The 20,822-nt window shown below is 36.0% G+C and overlaps 1 protein-coding gene across 2 annotated transcripts in view; it reads right to left on the bottom strand.

Annotated features, from left to right (window-relative positions):
• The window catches only part of SMC3 (structural maintenance of chromosomes 3), a 355,919-nt gene that overhangs the window by 323,076 nt on the left and 12,021 nt on the right, over positions 1–20,822 (bottom strand). For both annotated transcript variants that reach the window (XR_012412017.1, XM_073979227.1), the window contains exon 3: positions 8,804–8,943. Coding sequence is in view for 1 of the 2 variants with exons in the window: in XM_073979227.1 (XP_073835328.1) it covers positions 8,804–8,943 (140 nt within the window). In the remaining variant the exon portion in view is untranslated. The remainder of the gene's footprint in view (positions 1–8,803; positions 8,944–20,822) is intronic.

Here is a 20,822-nt window from a genome sequence, read left to right as displayed (position 1 = left end):
AAAAAACGCTATAAACGCTGAACACTAAACAATAAGTGGGACAGCGCGATCAACTCCACATTTTGGAATACAGTAAAATCCGGATAACTTGAGATGTCACAAGATCGAAATTCCAGAAAGATCCATTGGAAATCAGACAAAGTTATTGATATAAAATACAATATCATTGGAATCAGAATACCGCGATCGTGTTCGATTTTTGAAAATATTATAATTACGGATAAAATCTCAAAATGTGGGATGTGAAACTTCATTAGCATTGATTTCAGTCCTTGGAATAGCTAGGTAAAGATACATTTTTTAAATACAGCAAAATCTCGATAATAACAACTACAATTTTAGAAGTAATTTTTTTTATGAATTATATAAATGTTGCCATACATATCCCGAAGGAATATACATTTCGCTGAGGGGTATTTTACCACTATTGCATATAGAGCGCGAAGAAAAAAAGCGTTACGTTAGATCGGCCTGAATGAGGTTAAACCCACCAAAAATAGCGAAAATCAGGCGCCACCGTTCTATGGGAGCTATATCAAAACGAGGACGTGTACTGAACAGTGGCTATATCTCTGAACTATCGAAAATCGGGAGGTACTGTTTTATGGGAGCTATATCAAAACGTGAACCTATTACTGTTACATACCGAGCGCAAATAAAAAGGCGTGTCTTTCGGTCGATACGAATATTTCTGCTCTCCTCTTTAAAATATATTAAAACCAGATTTCGGCCATTTCGGTGTGATAATGATGTTAAATCCTCAAAAATAGCGAAAATCAGCCGGTAGCGTTCTATGGGAGCTATATCAAAACGTGGACCTATACCAACAATTCTTTGCAGTAATAATTACGGCCCCAACCGAGACCAACAATCCAATATATAGCAATGTTAATTGACGTGCACCGATCATTATATGTGGGCCACAAAGTGCTTTAAACTGTCAATTTATGGTGAAGGGTATAATAAAAGAGATTTTATATCTTAAATTTGGGGGATACCATTACATGGAATTTATTTCAAAACATTGATTTATATTATGAAGTTTCTAGAGGGATGCCTAATTATGGCTGTATCAATGCTGGATAGATAACTAAAGTTTACACGGAGAACCCAAACAAGGGGCCAGCAACGCGGACCGGGTCAGCTAGTTTGATTAATAAAAATTAAGATAAAATATTACATCCATGTATGTTTGGTTTGGTTTTTGGACAATGGAGCACTAAAAATCGTAGTGTTCGACTGCAGAACATTAAACATCGTAGTATTCCGACTGTCGGAACACTAAACACTGCCGGATAACTAAAAATCGTAGTGTACCACGTGCAATACAATAAGGCAATGTACCACACATGAGTTTATTATGATTCGCGATATTCGGTATTTTGAATTTGGTATTTAGTTATAGTTGGGTGTATAGAACTTTCCACCTGGAATTTGTTGGTATAGGTCCACACCTTCATATAGCCCCCATAGAACGGTACTTCGCGATATTCGGTATTTTGAAGGTTTTAGCTTCATTATCCCACCAAAATGGATGAAATTTGTTAATTAGTCTTCGTTGAGGATATAAAACGTTCCATCTGAAATTTGTTGGTATAGGTCCACGCCTTCATATAGCCCCCATAAAACGGTACCTCCCAATATTCGGTATTTTGAAGGTTTTACCTTCATTATCCCTCCAAAATGGTTGAAATTTGGTAATTAGGCGGATCTAAGTACTTTCATAGATGAAAGGAAACTAATTATTCCATTCTCTTTCAATTTAATTTTGGTGGAGGGTATAAACAGTTCGGTCCGGCCGAACTTAACGTTTTCTAACTTGTTTTTTCTAATTTTCTACTAAAGCTCTCAACGTTTGCAACTAATTTAAAACACGTGCATTTTATTTATTAATTTTTATTTTTAATTTTTACTCATCCCACAACCCATACAATATTTAATTTTCCTCAGAAATCATAATTAACAGCGTTTCGATTTTTAGAGATCCGGCAGTCGGAACACTATTATTTTTATTGTTCCATTGTTTCGATTTTTAGATATCCGGCAGTCGGAACACTAAAATTTTTAGTGATCCGGCAGTTGGAACACTACGATTTTTAGTGCTCCGCAGCCGAACACTACGATTTTTATTGATCCATTGTCCAAAAATCAAATCAGGAGCTGTTCACGTGTTAAAATAAAATATTATTTCTTAATTTGTATTTATTAAAAAACAAATTATAAAATATTTAATTTTCCTCACAAATCATAATAAACTCATGTATCCACAGTCAGGACACTACAATTTGCAGTACGCCATTGTACAACAACCGAATTAATGTTTTTCATATTTTCTACTTAAGTTCCCAACGTTATTAATTAATATGTATACATACATGGATTTAACAGGTGTATCTGTGTTTTTATGTCTTAATTTGTACTTAACTCAAAAACTATTGTCAAGTGATCGATTGAAGACTATTGGTTTCCGTAGACTCAAATGAAATACAACGACCGTTTTATATTATAATAAAGAATTCACAAACGTTTATTAATTAAAATTATACAGGCTTATATTAATACGTGTTGTCAGTTTGGCTGCTTATCTTCAACTTCGTTACATTTAAAAGTTAAGGGTTGCATCAGGGTTGTATCTAATTGTACATTCTTACATGTATGCAACAAAAGGTATCTACTACTATTTTTAACTTGACAACTCGGCCTTTCCTGACCTGAAGTCGTCCTCGGCTTCATCATCGCTTGAGACATCCAACTCGGGGGAACATTCACACCATTTCTTCATCTTATCGGAGCTGAATACGGAACAGAATTTCCTATTCGTGATGTTTATTCCAGGAATGTCCTCTATCAGGTATCTATCGTTGCCCAAAACTCGTGCTATTATGTATGGACCCTTGTACTTGGGTTCTAACTTCCGTGATTCACCTGTCGCTGGCGGCTCATTCTGTATCAGGACCAAGTCACCTTCTGCATACATCGTCGGATTCGAATGTTTACTGTCAAACCTCTTTTTCCATCGTTCTCGTTCGCTTTTGATGTTTTCTGCGGCCAGAATGCGCTTTTCGTTGATGGGAACTTCTTCGTTGTGTACATCATCTTGTACAGCTGCTAACAAGCGGTTTTGAATTAAGTCGGTGGGCATGTAATCGAAGATCAATTCATTCGGACTGTAGCCTGTTGTCGAATTTTTCGTTGAATTGATTGACCATTGTAAAATGTGAAGTGCCATGTCCCAATCCTTCGGTTCTTCGGTGGTAGTTCGCAAGTAAGACAGGATAAGTTGATTGACCCTCTCAACTTGTCCATTTGCCCTGGGTGTTCGGACTGCATTCTTGATATGTTGAATATTATTTCGATCGCAATATTCCTCAAACATTTTAGACGTAAAAGCTGTTCCACGGTCGGAAATTATTCTTCGAGGTAGACCAAAGTATCCGCTAACCTCATTTAAAACGTTGATGACGGGCAATGTCTTCGTATTTCGAACAGCTTTTATGACAACAAATTTCGTAAAGGAGTCGGCTATGGCTAATATATGCGTATGACCATGCTTGCTTCTTATAAATGGCCCCAAATGATCAATATGTACTTGCCTGAATGGTAGCGGTTCGACTTCGCTAAAATGTAGAGCTCCTTCGTGCTTACCACCTTTTGCCTTATTGTAGCAACACTCTACACACGCTGCAATGTACTCCTTCATATATTTCCGCATACGGGGGAACCAAAACGTTTGTTCCATTCGTGAGAGACTTTTCTCCAATCCATAATGACCAATATCATCATGACAATGTCTAGCTATGCGCCATCGTATAGCCTTCGGTATGACAAATCGTAGTCCATTTTTCGTTTTCCGGTAAAGTCGATGTTTTTCTAATACGTATTCAGATTTTATCTGTTTTTCTTGCTCAGATTTTAATTCATCTCGCAGTATCATCATTATGTTCTTTATGTGGTCGTCGTTTAACTGCATCGTGAGGATCCAATCATCGCTATCGATACTCATTATGAACCCTGCTGGTTAAATTTCCGTTGGTGGTTCATCCGGTGAACGGCTGAGAGCATCAACGTGTGCCATACGTGATCCTTGTCGGTGTACGTACTGACAATCAAATTCAACTAATTTCATCAGCCATCGTGCTACTCGTGGTTGTAATTCCTTCGTTGCCTTTACCTTAGTAATTGCGGCACAATCAGTTACAACGCGGAATGGCTTTCCAAGTAAGTATGTACGGAACCGCTCCAACGTTTCAACCACAGCTAAAACTTCCAACTCGTAACTGTGATATTTCGATTCCGTTTCAGAACAGTGACGACTAAAATAAAACACTGGGTGCCAATTACCATTACCATCGGACTGTAACAAGACTCCAGCTAATCCCAAACTGCTTGCATCCGTGTGAACCTCGTGATCTGCCTTCATATCGTAGATTGCTAGAACCGGTTCACTGCACAAAATTTGAATTAGGCTCTTGAATGCGTTTTCCTGTGGTACGCCCCAACAAAATTTATTCTCTTCACTCTTTCGTGTTAACATCGTGAGTGGTTTCGTTATGGCTCCATAATCTTTCACAAATTTCCTGAAGAAGTTCGTTAGGCCAAGGAAACGTCGAACTTCTGTTACATTGGTTGGTACCTTAAAATGTCTGATCGCGTTCACTTTCTCTTCTCCAGGCGAAATACCTTCAGGCGTAACTATGTGGCCTAAATAAGAAATCTTTTCGGCTAAGAACGAACATTTTGCCAATCGCAACGTGAGACCACATTTCTTCAAAATATCTAAAAATCTTTTTAATCGGTCCAGGCCTTCTTTGACTGTTTTACTGGGAATTATCACGTCATCCAGATACGCTAAAACTTCTCCTGGATTCATAAATTCTATTACTCGGTTCATCGTGGCCTGAAATATTGCTGGCGCGTTTACCAAACCAAATGGCATCCGGTTGAATTCATAATGACCATCTGAAGTCACGAACGCTGTGAACTTCTTCGAGTTCTCTTCTACTTCAATTTGGTGATAACCCATACGCAAGTCGAGTGTGGTGAAATAACGATTTCCGGCGAGTTGTGCGATCTGTTCATCCAATACTGGCATAGGATGCGGTATGCGTACTGTTATTTGATTTAACTGTCTGTAATCAATACATAAACGGTGTTCACCATTTCTCTTCTCGACCAAGACAATTCCCGATGCGTACGGAGAATTTGATTTTCTGATAATTTCGTTGTCAAGCAAGTCCTTCACTATATTTGCCACAATAGGGCGTTTAGCAAATGCAATTCGATATGGCTTTCTTCGTATTGGTTCTGGCGTAGTAACTTCGATTTCCATTTTCACTAAGTTGCACTTACCCAATTCGCTTGACTTTTCTGAGAAACACTGTCGATTTTCCTGGATGATCATCTGCAATTCGTTGTGTTCTTCGGTTGTTAAGCTTTCGTTGCTACTAATTGCATTTACGTTTTGCATCCAGCACTCATCTCCTTCAATAATGGTGCGTCGACCTTTTTGGCATAAAACATCTCGACCCAAAAGTACATCATTCGGAATCATTGAATCTTCCACTACATAAAGATTCACGTCGTAACTCGTTTCATCAATATCAATCTTCACATTGACAAATGTTGTGCATTCGTATTTGCCTCCAGCAAAACCATTTAAAACAATACAGCAAGTTTTCGTTTCGCCAATTATCGTTGCAAAACTTCGTCTGATCAAACTTCGATCACTTCCAGAATCAATAAAAGCTTCGAATTCCTTGTCCTTCACTTTGACAAGTTTACGTAGTATTTCGTTTGACTTTCCGCTGTCCTTTATTTTGTTAACATTAACATTCGGGGTTTTCGTTGGACATTCACTTGCACCGTGTGAAGTCCGTTTGCATATCGTACATCTATTTCTCTTCTGCGGCTCTGGGCAGTTTACAGCTTTGTGGCCAGCGTTACCACAATTAAAACATTTGAACTTATTCACTTTGTCATCGCCTTTCTTCTCTGGACCCATTTTATGTTCACTGCTGCGTTTCGATTTATTCGTTATTGGTGTCAGCACTCTTCTTACCTCATTATAACTACAATATGCGTTGATGTCACTCAGAAGTTGATTGCAGGTGATATAATCATTGGATATTTTCAGCTTCAATCCTTGGTCGTTAATTCCGTTGACGATGTGCCGTGCTATGGATGATTCACTTAAATTGCCCCGTTTTCCAATAGCGTACATTCTGTAATAATATTCCTGCGGCGTTTCGCTGAGCTGTCGTTTTGTCTGTGCCATTCTAATGTGAACATCGGCTGCGATTTCGTTTTGAGGAAAATCTGAAAGAAACTTATTAACAAACTGAGGCCAAGTCAGAAATACCTCCTGCACTGAGTCAACCCAATACTTGGCTGGGCCAGCCATTTTCTGTTGCACTGCAAATATAACTGATGCGTCATCCCAGTTATAAGCTCTCTTCAATAATTCCACACGTCGTACAAATTGCGAGGGATTAATAGATTCTTCAGATGACGGATTAAACTCTGGCAAAAGTTGAATTATTTCCTTTACGTTCCCAAAGGGGTTGTGCTGAACATAACGCTGTATCGGCTGCATACATGTTTCTGACTGCGGCGGCGCAGAATAGACACTCGTTGTAAATATCGGTGGCTGCGCATACACATTGTGCGGCTGCGTTGACTGAACATACCCATTATGCTGCTGCGTATTTTGCGTGAACACTCCTGTCTGTGTACCTGTTGTGAAATTCGCATGTGTCGTTGTATGTGTTGGTACGTTGTAGCATGACGTCACTACATTTTGCGTTGTATTTCGTGGAAGTTGAGCATGTCCGTGCAATGAAGATGTAAACGTTGGTAAACCAGCAGAAGCATTCGTGTGGATCGTTGGAATCGACGTAGTCTGAACTGCACCAAAAGACGTATTCGTTTGAACATACGACGGAATCGAACGTGATTCCGGTAATACTGTCACAACGTTTGCCACGTTTGGCAAGCTAGGCCGTGTGCCTTGCAGGGACATATTACCATCCGGTGTCGCAAACGTGTTCAAGGGAGATGATGCGTTGTTCGGCTCAAATGCTGATTGTCCACGTTGCTCCATAAATAAACGTAATCCAGTTACCATATCTTCTAATTGCGAAATTCGGTTTTGCATATCACGAGGAGATGTGAATCCGTGCAAATCCCTTTCGTTGTTGTCTTCAAGTCGTTCGATCAATTGCTTTTTGTTACCACTATGAGAAACACCAATTTCTCTGCATTTCGCTTGCAATTGCTTAACCGTGCATTTGTGCAAATTTTCCATATTTCTTGTTGGTAGACGCTTCTTCCAATAAGATGATCCTTATCCCACTTCTGAGAAAAATGTCAAGTGATCGATTGAAGACTATTGGTTTCCGTAGACTCAAATGAAATACAACGACCGTTTTATATTATAATAAAGAATTCACAAACGTTTATTAATTAAAATTATACAGGCTTATATTAATACGTGTTGTCAGTTTGGCTGCTTATCTTCAACTTCGTTACATTTAAAAGTTAAGGGTTGCATCAGGGTTGTATCTAATTGTACATTCTTACATGTATGCAACAAAAGGTATCTACTACTATTTTTAACTTGACACTATAAATACTTAATTTCCTCTCAAATCATAATAAACTCGTGTGTGGTACATTATCATTCATTATTTTTTAGTGTTCCGACATGTGGTACACTACGATTTTTTAGGGCTCCGACTGCGGAACACTACGATTTTTAGTGCTCCGACTGCGGTACCCAACGTTTTTAGTGTACCAAAATGTGGTACACTACGTTTATCGTTGTGCTCCGGAACAGTATCACTTAAATTTTTTGTTATTGTTTGTGTTCGGGAACACTAACGCTAAAAATATTTTAGTGATACTGTACTCGGAGCGGTACACTTTGTTAGTGTACTGTTTATTTTGAACTCTGCTTTAAAAGACATCAGTTAAAAATTTAGCATCATGCTCAGATTGGGCGTTTATTTTTCCATTTGACCAGGTGTACTTTTTGTCATTAATAAACACACAGAATTCGCCAAGATGAATCTTCAGTTCTTTCTATTTGCCGGAGGTTAAAACGAGTGTTTTGTTCTTCTTGAGTATAATCTCTCTGAACGAATATTTTTTGGCATATGTTCTCTTTGCAGCAAATACATATTTCATTTATTCGGCGAATTATATTGAAATTTGTTGGAGAATATTTTTGTCTTTGACGTCTTCTATCTAGAATGAAGTTTTGTAGGACGAAACTTAATAAACTCAGATAAAGTACAACATTAACCCTAAAACGTGATTTTACTTTTGGCAGATTCCTGGCGTTTAGGTACGATTTAGAGTTTTGGTGTATTCAGGGACCTATAGTAAAATATTATGACAAATAATTATGTAGAATATTTTGATGATATACGATCACATTTTAAAGGAGTTTTTAAACGTTTTTAAAAAAAGGGGCCAAAAAGACCCGTTTAGTGACTCGCATGAGGGTTAATTTTTTTCATAAAAAGATACCCCGCTTTGTTGTAAGTAATATTGCCAAAGACACTTTATACCTAAATTGGAAGGATTCCAAGGAATCTGATGTCAAATATTTCAAAACCTGTAGAGAAATGGGCGGAACGGACGCCGATACACGCGTCTTCTTTTTTTCAGTCCTCTTTCATAATCTGTGCGGGGTTTCTTGTATTTTTAAAAAAGTTAAATTTTGTTGTACAGTGTAGTCGTTTCGAAATTTGTGGATAACTTGAAAAAATATTACAAATTGGTAGGGTGGAATTGCACTTACCGGCACGCGGTTGTCTGAGTTATCAAATATAATTTCCACATATGCAGATATAACTCTTGCTCCAGTGCCTTCATGTAATAATCCTTGGCGTTGTTCTGGCCTTAGATGCGTAAATTCATCACTTAGAACAAATTGAATAGCTGTAAAATTGAGACATTTATTTATTTATTTATTTATTTATTTCAAAATGTAACAACATAGCCTAATTCGGCCATAAAAATGTATTACATAAACAATTCAAATGCCTTAAAATTAAATTTAATAAACATTCATATTTATAAAATCAATATTATTCCGAGATGAATAAAAAAACGTTTGGTTCCCCAACCAATATAAATAAAGAAAGAACAAAAAGAAAAGAAAAAGTCCGAATTAGTAACATGCACCAAAAAATAAAAAATATGAAGATGATGCAATCAATAAACACATTTATGAGTTCAAAAAGATACTAGTAACTTTCTTGCGAAACGCATTATTAGAGTGGGAGAAAATTCGCAATTCAAGAGGAAGCTGATTCCATTTTCTGGCAACACGTACTACAAAGGATCTTTCAAAAACAGAACATGCAATTCTAGGAATGAATAAGTTAGGATTTCTTGACGATCTAGAAAATTTAAAAGATTGCCGAAAGGCGTATGGATTTCCACTTCTTATCATTTTATAGAAAAATTGCAAATTACATCTATCGATATATTGCACGAAAGAAATACCCAAAAAGCGCCGGACATATTCAGAAATGTGGTCACGTCTCCTTACATTAAACACATATCGAACTACTGTGTTAACTAATCGTTTCAATTTTTGTATGTAAGTAAAACGAGTTCCAGAAACAATCTCTAAACCGTAGCGTATTTTCGGCATAAGTAGAGCATGGGCTAATCTTAGTTTAACCCAAGACGGAATAAAAACACTATTCGAGTAAATCCTACGCAAGGTGCTATAAACTCTAGAGAACATAAGGTTCACGTGCAACCCAAAATCCAGTTTTTTATCAATTAGGACACCTAAACACATATGCCTATCAACAAAGTCAATCCTATTTTGACCCAAAAATACATTAGGACATACATCAGAGCTTCCAAACAAAATAGCTTTGGTTTTATTGGGATTAATTATAAACGAGTTTGCATTTGTCCATGTCAACATTTCCTCCAAACAGAAATTTATCTTAGCCTGCAGTATATCAGGACTATCCCTGTGTGCACTAACAAGCAGAAATATGTCATCAGCAAAGCAAAAGGGAGTACACATGTCCATGTCCAAATGTCGAGAAAGATCATTAACGTACAAATTAAACAATAATGGGCCAAGTACAGAACCCTGGGGCACGCCAGATGACAGAGAAATAATGCTAGATTTGTTACCATTGATATCCACAAACTGAGATCTATCAGAAAGATACGACAATATAAGTTTGCAGGCCGACACGGAAAAATTGAACTGATTATACAGTTTCTTAATCAGAATGTTATGGGAGATGGAATTAAAAGCTTTAGTCAAGTCAAGGAATACCAAAGCTGACACTTTGTATTCATTTAAATTCTGTCTAATTACATCAGTCATATGCAATAACAACGACGAAGTGCTATGACCCTTACGAAAAGCATGCTGGTTTCCAAAAATCATTCTCTCTGTTTGCGACACAAGTTGGTTCTTTATTATGTTCTCACAAAGCTTTGACAAGACCGGCAAAATGGAAATAGGTCTCAAGTCACTTGCATTTCGCACTACCGAAGACTTGGGTATCGGTACAACTCTAGCAGTTTTCCATGCTAACGGAAATACCGATGTAGTGAGCACACAATTCATCAATTCAAGAACTATATCAGAAATAAAGGGAAATATCTGTTTAAGAAATATAATAGAAACGCCATCAACACCAATTGACTTCGATTTAATCTTTTTTAGCGCCAAGAAAACATCTTCAATAGTGATGCAACTAAAAGAGAATGAATTATCCAAATCAGGTAAGGTACTAAAGTTCATACGGTCAGTATCAGCAGAATTTACAGTACCAGAAAAAAACATATTCAAAGCTTCAATATCCCCATCATATGACATCTCTTCGCCACCATAAAAACCGGATTTCTTCAACACTCTCCAAAGACCATGAGAATCAATGCCTCTAAAATGCTTCTCATAATATCTCCTTCTTTCCCTTCTTAATTAGTTGTTGGCATTGTAATTATAAAACGACTGTAAAATTAAAAAAGAAGTACTGTATGGACATATTTATAATAAAACAAGTAAGAGAGAGCTGTAGTCGGACGGTACCGACCATGTGATACCCTACCCCTCTACCCTTGAGCATAACCAGATTCCAAGGACTTTTTTTTAAATATTATTGTGTTATATTTTTTCGTCCGATCATAAAGAATTTGATATACATGGTCTTAGATATATAGCACATACATACACCGTCATTACTGGAAAAGTTAGGTTAAAGAAATAGCTTTTGGTATATTTTTATTGACCAATAAAAGAACGACCAATATTACTTCTTACAAAAGGTAGCACAAAAACTTCAAGACCCTGTACGGCACAGCACACTGGTCGAAAACAGTGATCTAGCGGCGCGAATGTCAAAAAATCAAACTGCAAAATTGCGAAATATTTTCCATTGTACTGATACCAGACACTCAGCTGACTAAAATTGTGTTTTTACTTTTTTGTTGTAAATATTCACTCAGTTATTTACTATCAAATGCAAGAAATTTTTTGGCATACGATTTAAGAAAAAATTTGCTAATAAACTGGCTTCATATTTGTATAACGTTAAATAGATTCTAAATAAAACTAAGTAACATTTATTTTTAGTTGATAGGGGAGGTTGTGATTAAATTAGAAATATAGTTGTGGGCCTGGAGGTGCATAGAGTTTTGTATTATATTTGGATGTAACGGATTTATTTCCTTTTAGAATAAAACCACTTATTTTCACAATAATAGATTAATACAAAAATTTATTCAAATTTTACAACTTTATTTAAATGATACGGAAGGTGATCAAATAGATGTGAACAAAACGAGATCCATATTAAGACTTAGTAACTTAAACAAAATACTTCTTAATTTATTAGCATTAAGAGTTAGACATAGAACTAGAATAAATCTCTTCAACAGGATAACAACTAATGATAACAATAACAATTAATATTAATTTGGGAGCCAGACTGGGTGAGAAGGAGAAATTTGGGGAGCATGAGATAATTATAATTGGGGAACATGATATTAATAATACTCCGGTCAAAATAGACATACCTATAAGGGGGAAATAGCAAAAATTCCCACAAAGCTGAATTTTGGTGGAGAGCTAGGGTTGGCCATTAGAAGCAACGTCCTAAAAGTCCCCATCGATCCCATGTGTGCAAAACAAGTTATTCGGGGTCAAAGGTCATTTTTGGAGGCATTATTCAGTTTTTTTAATTTTTCTCAAAAACGGTAATACTTAGCAAAAGCCCGCTACAGTAAAAGTTGTAGATTCAATAATTGTCTACAAGATTGGTCCTTACGATTCTTAAAAAAGACTTACCATTTTCGAGATATCTCGATCTAAAGGTCAAATAAAAAATTAGCCGCGTAAGTATATTATGAGGCGAACCGGTTAAAGTAACGACACTATGTGTTAGATACTTCCGTAAGCTTTCAAACGATATCCACTTTGCAGTAATCGGTTCAGTAGAACCGGGTCTAACCCGGTTTTTAAATTTGGCCTTTCGGGTCTAATAACCGGCGAACCGGATACGCAACCGTTGAAAATAATACATTTCCGTAATCAGCGCAACAAACCCTACCTTCGGACAAAACTTGAAAAAAATCGGAGAGGTTTCGTTGGGGTCGTTCCCGTTGGGCTTTCGATTATACATGTGGGTTAAATGGGCTATTTTTGCATAAAATGACTCTAACATTGAATAACTCTACTAAACACACTCCGATTTTGTTGGAATTTTTTTTAGAAGATAGCTATAATTTCGCTCTTCAAGAAAATATATATATTTTTGGGGGACCGACCGGAATACTTCGCTTATTTTAGCCGGTTCGTCTGAATATGTGCATATTTCCCTTATAAGTGCATAAAAATCATGTGTTTTTTAGAACAGCTATATCTCACGAATGGTTCCTTCTAAGAAAAAAATTGTAAGGGTCAAACTTGTAGATAATTTTTCTGTCTACAATATTTACTCTAGTCACTTTTTGATTAGATCAACCGTTTTCAAAAAATAAATCCGAAAACCTAAAAACCCTTAAATTTTGACCTTTGACCCCGAATAATTTTTTTTGCACACATGGGATCGATGCACACTGGTCGAAACCCCTGATCTAGCGGCGCAAAAGTCAAAAAATCGAACTATAAAATTGCGAAATATTGTCCATTGTATCGATTACAGACACTTCGCAGACAAAGATTTTGTTTTTTTTAATTTTTGTTGTTGTGAATATTCACTTAGTTATTCACTATCAAATGCAAGAGTTTTTGTTGCATCAGATTTTAAAAAATTGTTGCAAAAAAATTAAATTCATATTTGTTTAAATGTTAAATGCATTCGTAATGAAACTGGACAAGATTTATATTCAAATAATAGCAGAGGGTGAGATTTAAATTATAAAAATAAGTTTGGGGTCTGGAGGTACTTAGTTATATAGCAAAAAATTATCCAAAAATTCAATTTTTTTTTGTGTTTTTATGGGCTGTACGCGCTTGTTCCATAGAGTGCATCTTGTAAACTTAGCCGAACTTAGGTTCGATTATTTTTTGGGGAAAGAAATTGGACTCTCTGGATACGGAATAACCACATTTGGGCTGCAAATATTTGCAAATCTTTTGATGACTGCACTTTAAAAAAATAAGGATTTTGCATGAAATTCATACAAATTTAGCTGTGCATTTGTATGGGAGCTAAATCAAAATATGGACCTATCTTGAGAAATGTTCGCAAGGGGGATTTCTACCCCCGGAGACACTTTAATACCATATTATAGCTAACTATGTTATTAAATATGGGATAACAAGAAAAAAATCAACGAATCGGGGGTACCATAAAAGGGGCTACATCGAAACATAAATCCGTGTTGAAAATGTTTTGTAATAAGATTTTATACGCAGTTAGAACACGGAATGCAAAATTACAGCCAAGTTGGTTTAAAAATGTGGTCATGATATTCAAAATACCTTAAATTGGGAGGTACGGTTACATGGGGGCTATATCAAAACATGCATCTATGTCCATAATTTTTGGTGAAATTATTTTTTGACCACTAGGAACCCTAAGTACCAAATTACAGGTAATTTGCTACGCAATTATGGCTTAAATCCTCAAAATACCGAAAATCTTAAGGTACCGTTATATGGGGGCTATACCAAAACATCAGCCGATATTGTTCATATTTGGCCCATTATTACCCACAGGTACAAGCTGAGTTTGTGCCAAATTTCAGTGACGTATCTCAATTCGTTTGCAAGTTATTAATTTCGCGCCGCTAGATCAGTGCTTTCGACCACCGTGCGATGGGGACTTTTAGGACGTTGCTTCTAATGGCAAACCCTAGCTCTCCACCAAAATTCAGCTTTGTGGGAATTTTTGCTATTTCAATGTCTATTTTGACCGGACTATAAAGAAAGATAAAGATATATGAGAGAGAAAGAGATAAGAGAGAGTAAGATATTTCAGATAAAGATGATAATAATACTTAATATGATGGGAGCGAGAGAGATAAGGAAAAGGGTTATTATAATAGTACATGAATATGACTCCCCCAACCCTTGTTTTTACATTACCCCTGAAATGTAAATACTAAGAATAAAACGTACAATTGAATTGATACATAAAATGTTATGACTTAAATGCTAAATAGTTTTTATTTCTTTTTAAGTCAAATTTAATTTAAATATATCGTCTGCTCCGCCGGAAAAGGTCGTAAGTCCACTTTTTTTGGAAATCGCGTTTTTGTTACAGGAAAATAGTACACGTCAAAACACGTCGTATGATACAAAGAAAATGGTAGTATGTCGCGTTTTTCTACATGTTTTGCCCTTGTCGGAAAAGGTCGTAAGTCCACAAAACGTACAAATTTGAGTACGAAAAGGTCGTAAGTCCACAGGAAAATGTATACTTTAACCCAGATATGCCCATTGCTTGATCGTGATCATTTTAAAAGTATTTTTATATTATATAGATAACGTTTTTTCGTAGTAGGTTTCACATCGTGTATGTTTTCGTTATAAAACTACCCAATAATTAATCGGTCATAACGCAAATCATTGTAAAAACTAAGCGATAGGTGGCAACGTCGATGAACTAGACCTCAAAACTCAAAAATAGTAGCTCAAAATAATGGAATTACATAATATCCCAAGAGCTACAGATGTGTACTGAGTATATCACCAAAATAAACGGTACTTTGATAAACATAACATATCAAATTAGCAAGAATTTTGTGTGTCCTATATATAGGACGTCGGGCATATCTGGGTTAAAAGAATACTACAGCTAATGTAGTTCAGATATAATGTTTAACGTCATCCATGGTTGCGGTACAATGTAAGGAACTAGCCTACACCCTTGGATGATAATCGGATGATATTTGGCGGAGCCTTTGGACAAAACTTTTGAACAAAAATGTGACAATTTCTATATTGCAACGAAAATTTACATTTGAAATCCATTTTCCCCTATAAGCGAACTGATTATGAAAGATGGACTTCTGGCCTTCTCATTGATACAAATTGGGATGCTGTATGTGTTCAAATACCTCACATATTGAACAATTTGTAAAAAAAGGCATCATGATTTTTGCTAACAAAGAGCAGTATGAATTTGGAATGGAATTAGATGATGGTGTCATGGGTCTAGTTCCCTATGGTGAAAGCTCTGATGATAAACTTCCTAAACGCAGGAAGACATTACATACTGAAGATTCTACATGGTTTACAGACAAAAACAAAAGATGCAGTGAGTTGGGGCAGAAATACGTGGGAAGGCAAAAAAGGACACTATTTGGGATTACAATTTAAAATTTATACCCGAAACAAAGAATAAATACCAAATTTCAGCCATTTCGGAGGACTATTGAGGCCACACCTTCAAAATACCGGAAATCGGGAGGTACCGTTCTAAGGGGGTTATATGAAGGCGTCAATACCAAACATCCTAGAAGTAAGAGAAACTTCTATACCAAATCACGAAGATCTATCTTAAAAATTGCGAGCTGTATCTTAATTTCAAAAGACTGACGGGCGGTCATGGTTATACCGACTTAGAATTTTACTCTGGTCGGGTCTTATTGCTAAAATATGTACCAGGATTGGGGAAACGGAATCGTTCGTAAGTTTTATATATGTATATAGCGCATTTAAAAACAAGTGAGAAAAGGCTATAGTCGGTACGGGGCCGACTATGTGATACCCTACACCATTACCTCTGTGAATAATCTTTTCACTCGAAAACATTTCGTTTATGGAGATACGAAAGTTTTCACCTATCTGGCTTTTATAACAAATGATTTAAGGCGAACTGAACCAAAATAATTAATATTTAATTTTATATTTGACTACTGTCGACATCACTAACATCAATAGGCTTCTATCTCTGTGAGAAAATTTCGTGATGATTGCAGAAAAAGTGGAAAAAGGGATGCATTAACGACTATTGCGATATCTCTATTATTTGACTACCTACGCCAACCTACTTTGCATAATTTCAAATATGGGATTTTCTACTTTCTTAGTCAGGCTTTGCTTTTAGAAGGTCCCCAACCAAAGGTGTGATATCCGTCATTACTATTAAAATCGCAAAAATGAGAAGTTGAGTTTTATTAGCGACTATTGCGATATCTTCGCCACCTACGACAACCTACGTTATCGTTGTAAAGGTGATATTTTCTACTTTCATTGCCAGGTTTTGCTTTTTGTAGATCCCTTATAGATCATTCCTCATTCCGACCCCTAAATATTATCCGACCATCATCAAAATCAATAGGCTTCTTCCTCTGTGAGACCCTCATTAACCCTCGAAATTTCGTGACGATCCGATCAAAATTGCGCCCAGTAGCGTGATTTCCAAAAAAAAAAAAATGGAAAAATGGGATGTATTATCGAATATTGCGATATCTCCGTTATTTGGTCACCTACGCCGACCTGTTTTGCATCATTGTAAAGATGGGATCTTTTACTTTCATAGTAAGGCTTTGTTTTTTGGTTGTATCCAGCCAAAGCTGTGATATTCGTCATTATAACTAAAATCGAAAAAATGAAAATTTGGGTTTAATTTGCGACTATTGTGATATCTTCGTTGTTTGATCACCCACGAGAACCTACTTTACATTGTTAGAAAGGTGATATTTTCTACTTTCATTGTCAGGTTTTGCTTTTTGTATACCCCTTATAGAAGCTGAGATATTCGCTTTGGAAAAAAACGTTGTCTTTTTATCCAAATAAGTTTTTTGCCCATTCCGAACCCTAAATATTATTCGACCCTCACCAAAATCAATAGGCTTCTTCCTCTTTGAGATCCCCATTAACTCTCAAAATTTCGCGACGATCCGATCGAAATTGCGGCCTGTAGCGTGATTTCCAAAAAAATGGAAAAATGGGATGAATTACCGACTATTGTGATATCTCCGCTATTTGGTCACCTACGCCGACCTAGTTTGCACCGTTGTAAAGTTGGAATCTTCTACATTCATAGTCAGGAAAGTCCCCAGCCAAAGCTGTGATATTCGTCATTATAACAAAAATCGCAAGCATGAAAATTTGGGGTTTATTTGCGACTATTGTAATATCTTTGTTATTTGATCACCTACAAGAACCTACTTTACATCATTAGAAAGGCGATATTTTCTACTTTCATTGCCAGGTTTTGCTTTTGGTATACTCCATATAGAAGCTGAGATGTTCGCTTTGCAAAAAAAAACGTTGTCTTTTTATCCACATAAGTTTTTTGCCAATTCCGACCCCTAAATATTATCCGACCAATCAATAGGCTTCTTCCCCTCCGGGACCCCCATCAACACTCAAAATTTCGTGACGATCCGATCAAAATTGCGACCTGTAGCGTGATTACAAGGTTTAGATGGACAGACAGACAGACGGACGGACGGACGGACACACATAGCCAGATCGACTCAGCTCGTCGAGACATTCATTTTGATATATATAAGTATGGGTCTACGACCATTATTTCGATGCGTTACAAACTTTTTGGCCAAAACCAACTTATAATACCCTCCCCACATAGTGGTGTAGGGTATAAATAGGGCACAGGTGTAACCCTTTCCTCCGAAATTCAACAAAATATATAGCCTACTTCCACCAAGGAACATCCCTGTGCATAATCTGAAAATTACATCGAATAAGTACTTAGGGTCGGAGATTCAACAACCGTTGCCTCGCACATTAATTTTCTGACCGATACTTTGATAGCTTTTGCAAAAAGGCGTTTTTAAAAAATGGGGCCTGCCCCCATCCCCTCCGAAATTCAATATAACGCGTATTTTCACCTCGGTTGTTCCTTGTATAGTCTCTGAAATTTTCAAAAAATCGGTTTAGCCGTTTTTGAGTCTATGCGGAACATACAAACATACACACATTGTCTTTTATATATAAGATTTCACACAAAAGTTTTGGTCCATTAAACCCGCTAATATTTATCTCATCACCATGTTAAATTGCAAGCTCATTCTTTGTCTTAAACTCAAATCATTCTTAAAATTTCGCTCCGTTCGGAATATTACTGCGATCTACAGGACATCTACAAATTCGGGTAAAAATTGTGGGTTTGGTCCATTTCACACCTTACGATCATAACCAACATCTCACTTCTGGTCGGAACCCGACCTCTTCACAAAATTTCGTGACGATCTGTCCAAAATTTAGGCTTGGAGTTTTATTACAATTGTTAATGGATGGACGGACACACATAGCTAGATCGCTTTATCTCGTCAAGATATGAAAAAATGGCAAGGGGAGGGGTCTACGACGAATACTTTGCGATGTTACACGAATATTGGACAAAACAAACTTTTAATACCCTTTCCACATTGTTTAGTAAAGTATAAATATTTTATTTTAAAAACGTCCGTAAATTGTAGGAAAATGTCGTAAGTCCTACAAAAATACAAAACTGTACAAGGAAAAGGTCGTAAGTCCAAAGACATCCAAATATCTTTCAAACGCGACGGAATTTTATCAAACAAAGTACAGGTATTAAAGCGGAATAAATAAGCGAAAAATACTGTCTTTACCACCATAATAAAATCTTTAATACAGAAAGCGCTGGAATGTTTTTTCTTCCTCCTGAAAAATTTATTGAGAGGGACTTACGACCTTTTCCGACGGAGCAGACGATATGTACATTATTAATTAGTGTTTCTTAGAGTAATTTTTACCAGTTGTTTTTCTATAGAACTTTACATCTTTAATTTCATTTTGATATTTTTATTTTCTCTTAACTATATATCTCTCTTACAACCGTTTTCGACCCCAAAATTATGTTCTCCTTTTTCTATTACATCTTTGCGTTGAAAGCCTAAATTTTTAGCTAATTCTCTATCACAAAATTTCTGATAGTCATTTCTATATTCATTTAAAATTTTAGTTCTTTTAATTTTTTCATTAAATACATTTATTGTGAAGTAAATTATTAGGGGTTTCCCCGGTAAATGAGTGTTTAGAATCATTATAAATTTCAACAGCTTTATAAGTCATTGCCTTATCGTCCATATCACGATCTTTGGAGTCTAATTTAAATAAACGAATGTGTTCATTAAGTCAGGTAAAATCTTTCGATATCAGAATTTCCTGTGTGCGTATTTGGGGAAGTAAAGTGATATTCTATATTTTCTGTATTTAAAAAGTTCTTTATATATGCAGTGTTAAACTCGTTATCGGCTACGATTTTCCGTTGTTTTCCCATGGACGCAAACCGTTCCCTTAATTTTTCCACAATTGTCAAGGAAGTTTTATCACTTAAATGATGGATAGTAACATGTTTCGTCAACTTATCTATACACGTCAAAAATGTTAATGTTTTATTTAGATTTAGAAGTTGTGGGGATCTCCGTGAGACAAAATTTTGGGTTTAGTGGGTGCCTATCATATTTGCACATGTTACAAATTATGTAGTTATTTATGAACTTGTGAATTTCAATTTAAGATTAGGAAAATAAATTATATTTTTTAAAACATTATAAGTATCTTCTTGTATACCTCGATAATTCCTTTCTCTATGGTGCTTTTCTATGATGTCGTACAAATTATTTTTTTCATAAATACCTTGAAGGAATGAAGAATATTTTAAAACTTTCATATTGTCTGTGTTAGAAAAATGGTTTACTAAAATCTGTTGCACATTTTTATATATTCCAAAATTTTTACAAAATAATCCGATTCTACCCTTTATTGATAAGATATCGCGTAGCATTAATAAAACGGTTTCTTCAGTGAATTCTTTTATAGTTATTGTGTGCCTAGTTTTATTGTCATAATTTGTTTTCTTAATATATCTATTTTTACACCACAGTTCAATAAGAAATTGATTTTTGAAAATATTTAGAGGTAATTCACCCAGTTGTATGTGATCATTTAGGTCCTCAATACCACTGTGTATCGTTGCTAAATCAGACGGTATATCAGCATCTTCGTTCAGTTCTTCAAATTTATTATTTTCTAACCAACTAAGGAAGTCAGCAACGTGATTGGTTTTGCCCTTTATGAACTCTATATCAAAGTCAAATTCATTTAATTTTATTTTCCACCTCTGTAGTTTCATGTTGGGTTCTTTAAGTGAATTAAGCCAAATAAGAGGTCTGTGGACAGTCTGAATTATGGATTTTCTCCCAAACAAATATGGCCTGAAATATGTGGCTGCCCATAGCTAGTAATTCTTTTTCAATTGTGATAACACCGCCCCTAATGCTGCATTACTTGCGTCCGTTGTCAATACAAATGTATTATCCCAATCTGGATACGCTAAAACTGGGCTTTGGGAGACAAGTGTTTTGTTGAATAATTCTGTATAATGATA

The sequence above is a fragment of the Musca autumnalis genome, unplaced genomic scaffold, assembly GCF_047663935.1.
Source record: "Musca autumnalis isolate F117 unplaced genomic scaffold, ASM4766393v1 scaffold_3, whole genome shotgun sequence".
In the NCBI taxonomy this organism is placed as follows: Eukaryota; Metazoa; Arthropoda; class Insecta; order Diptera; family Muscidae; genus Musca; species Musca autumnalis.
The sequence above is the reverse complement of the archived record's forward strand: the minus strand, read 5'-3'. Positions and strand labels throughout refer to the sequence as shown.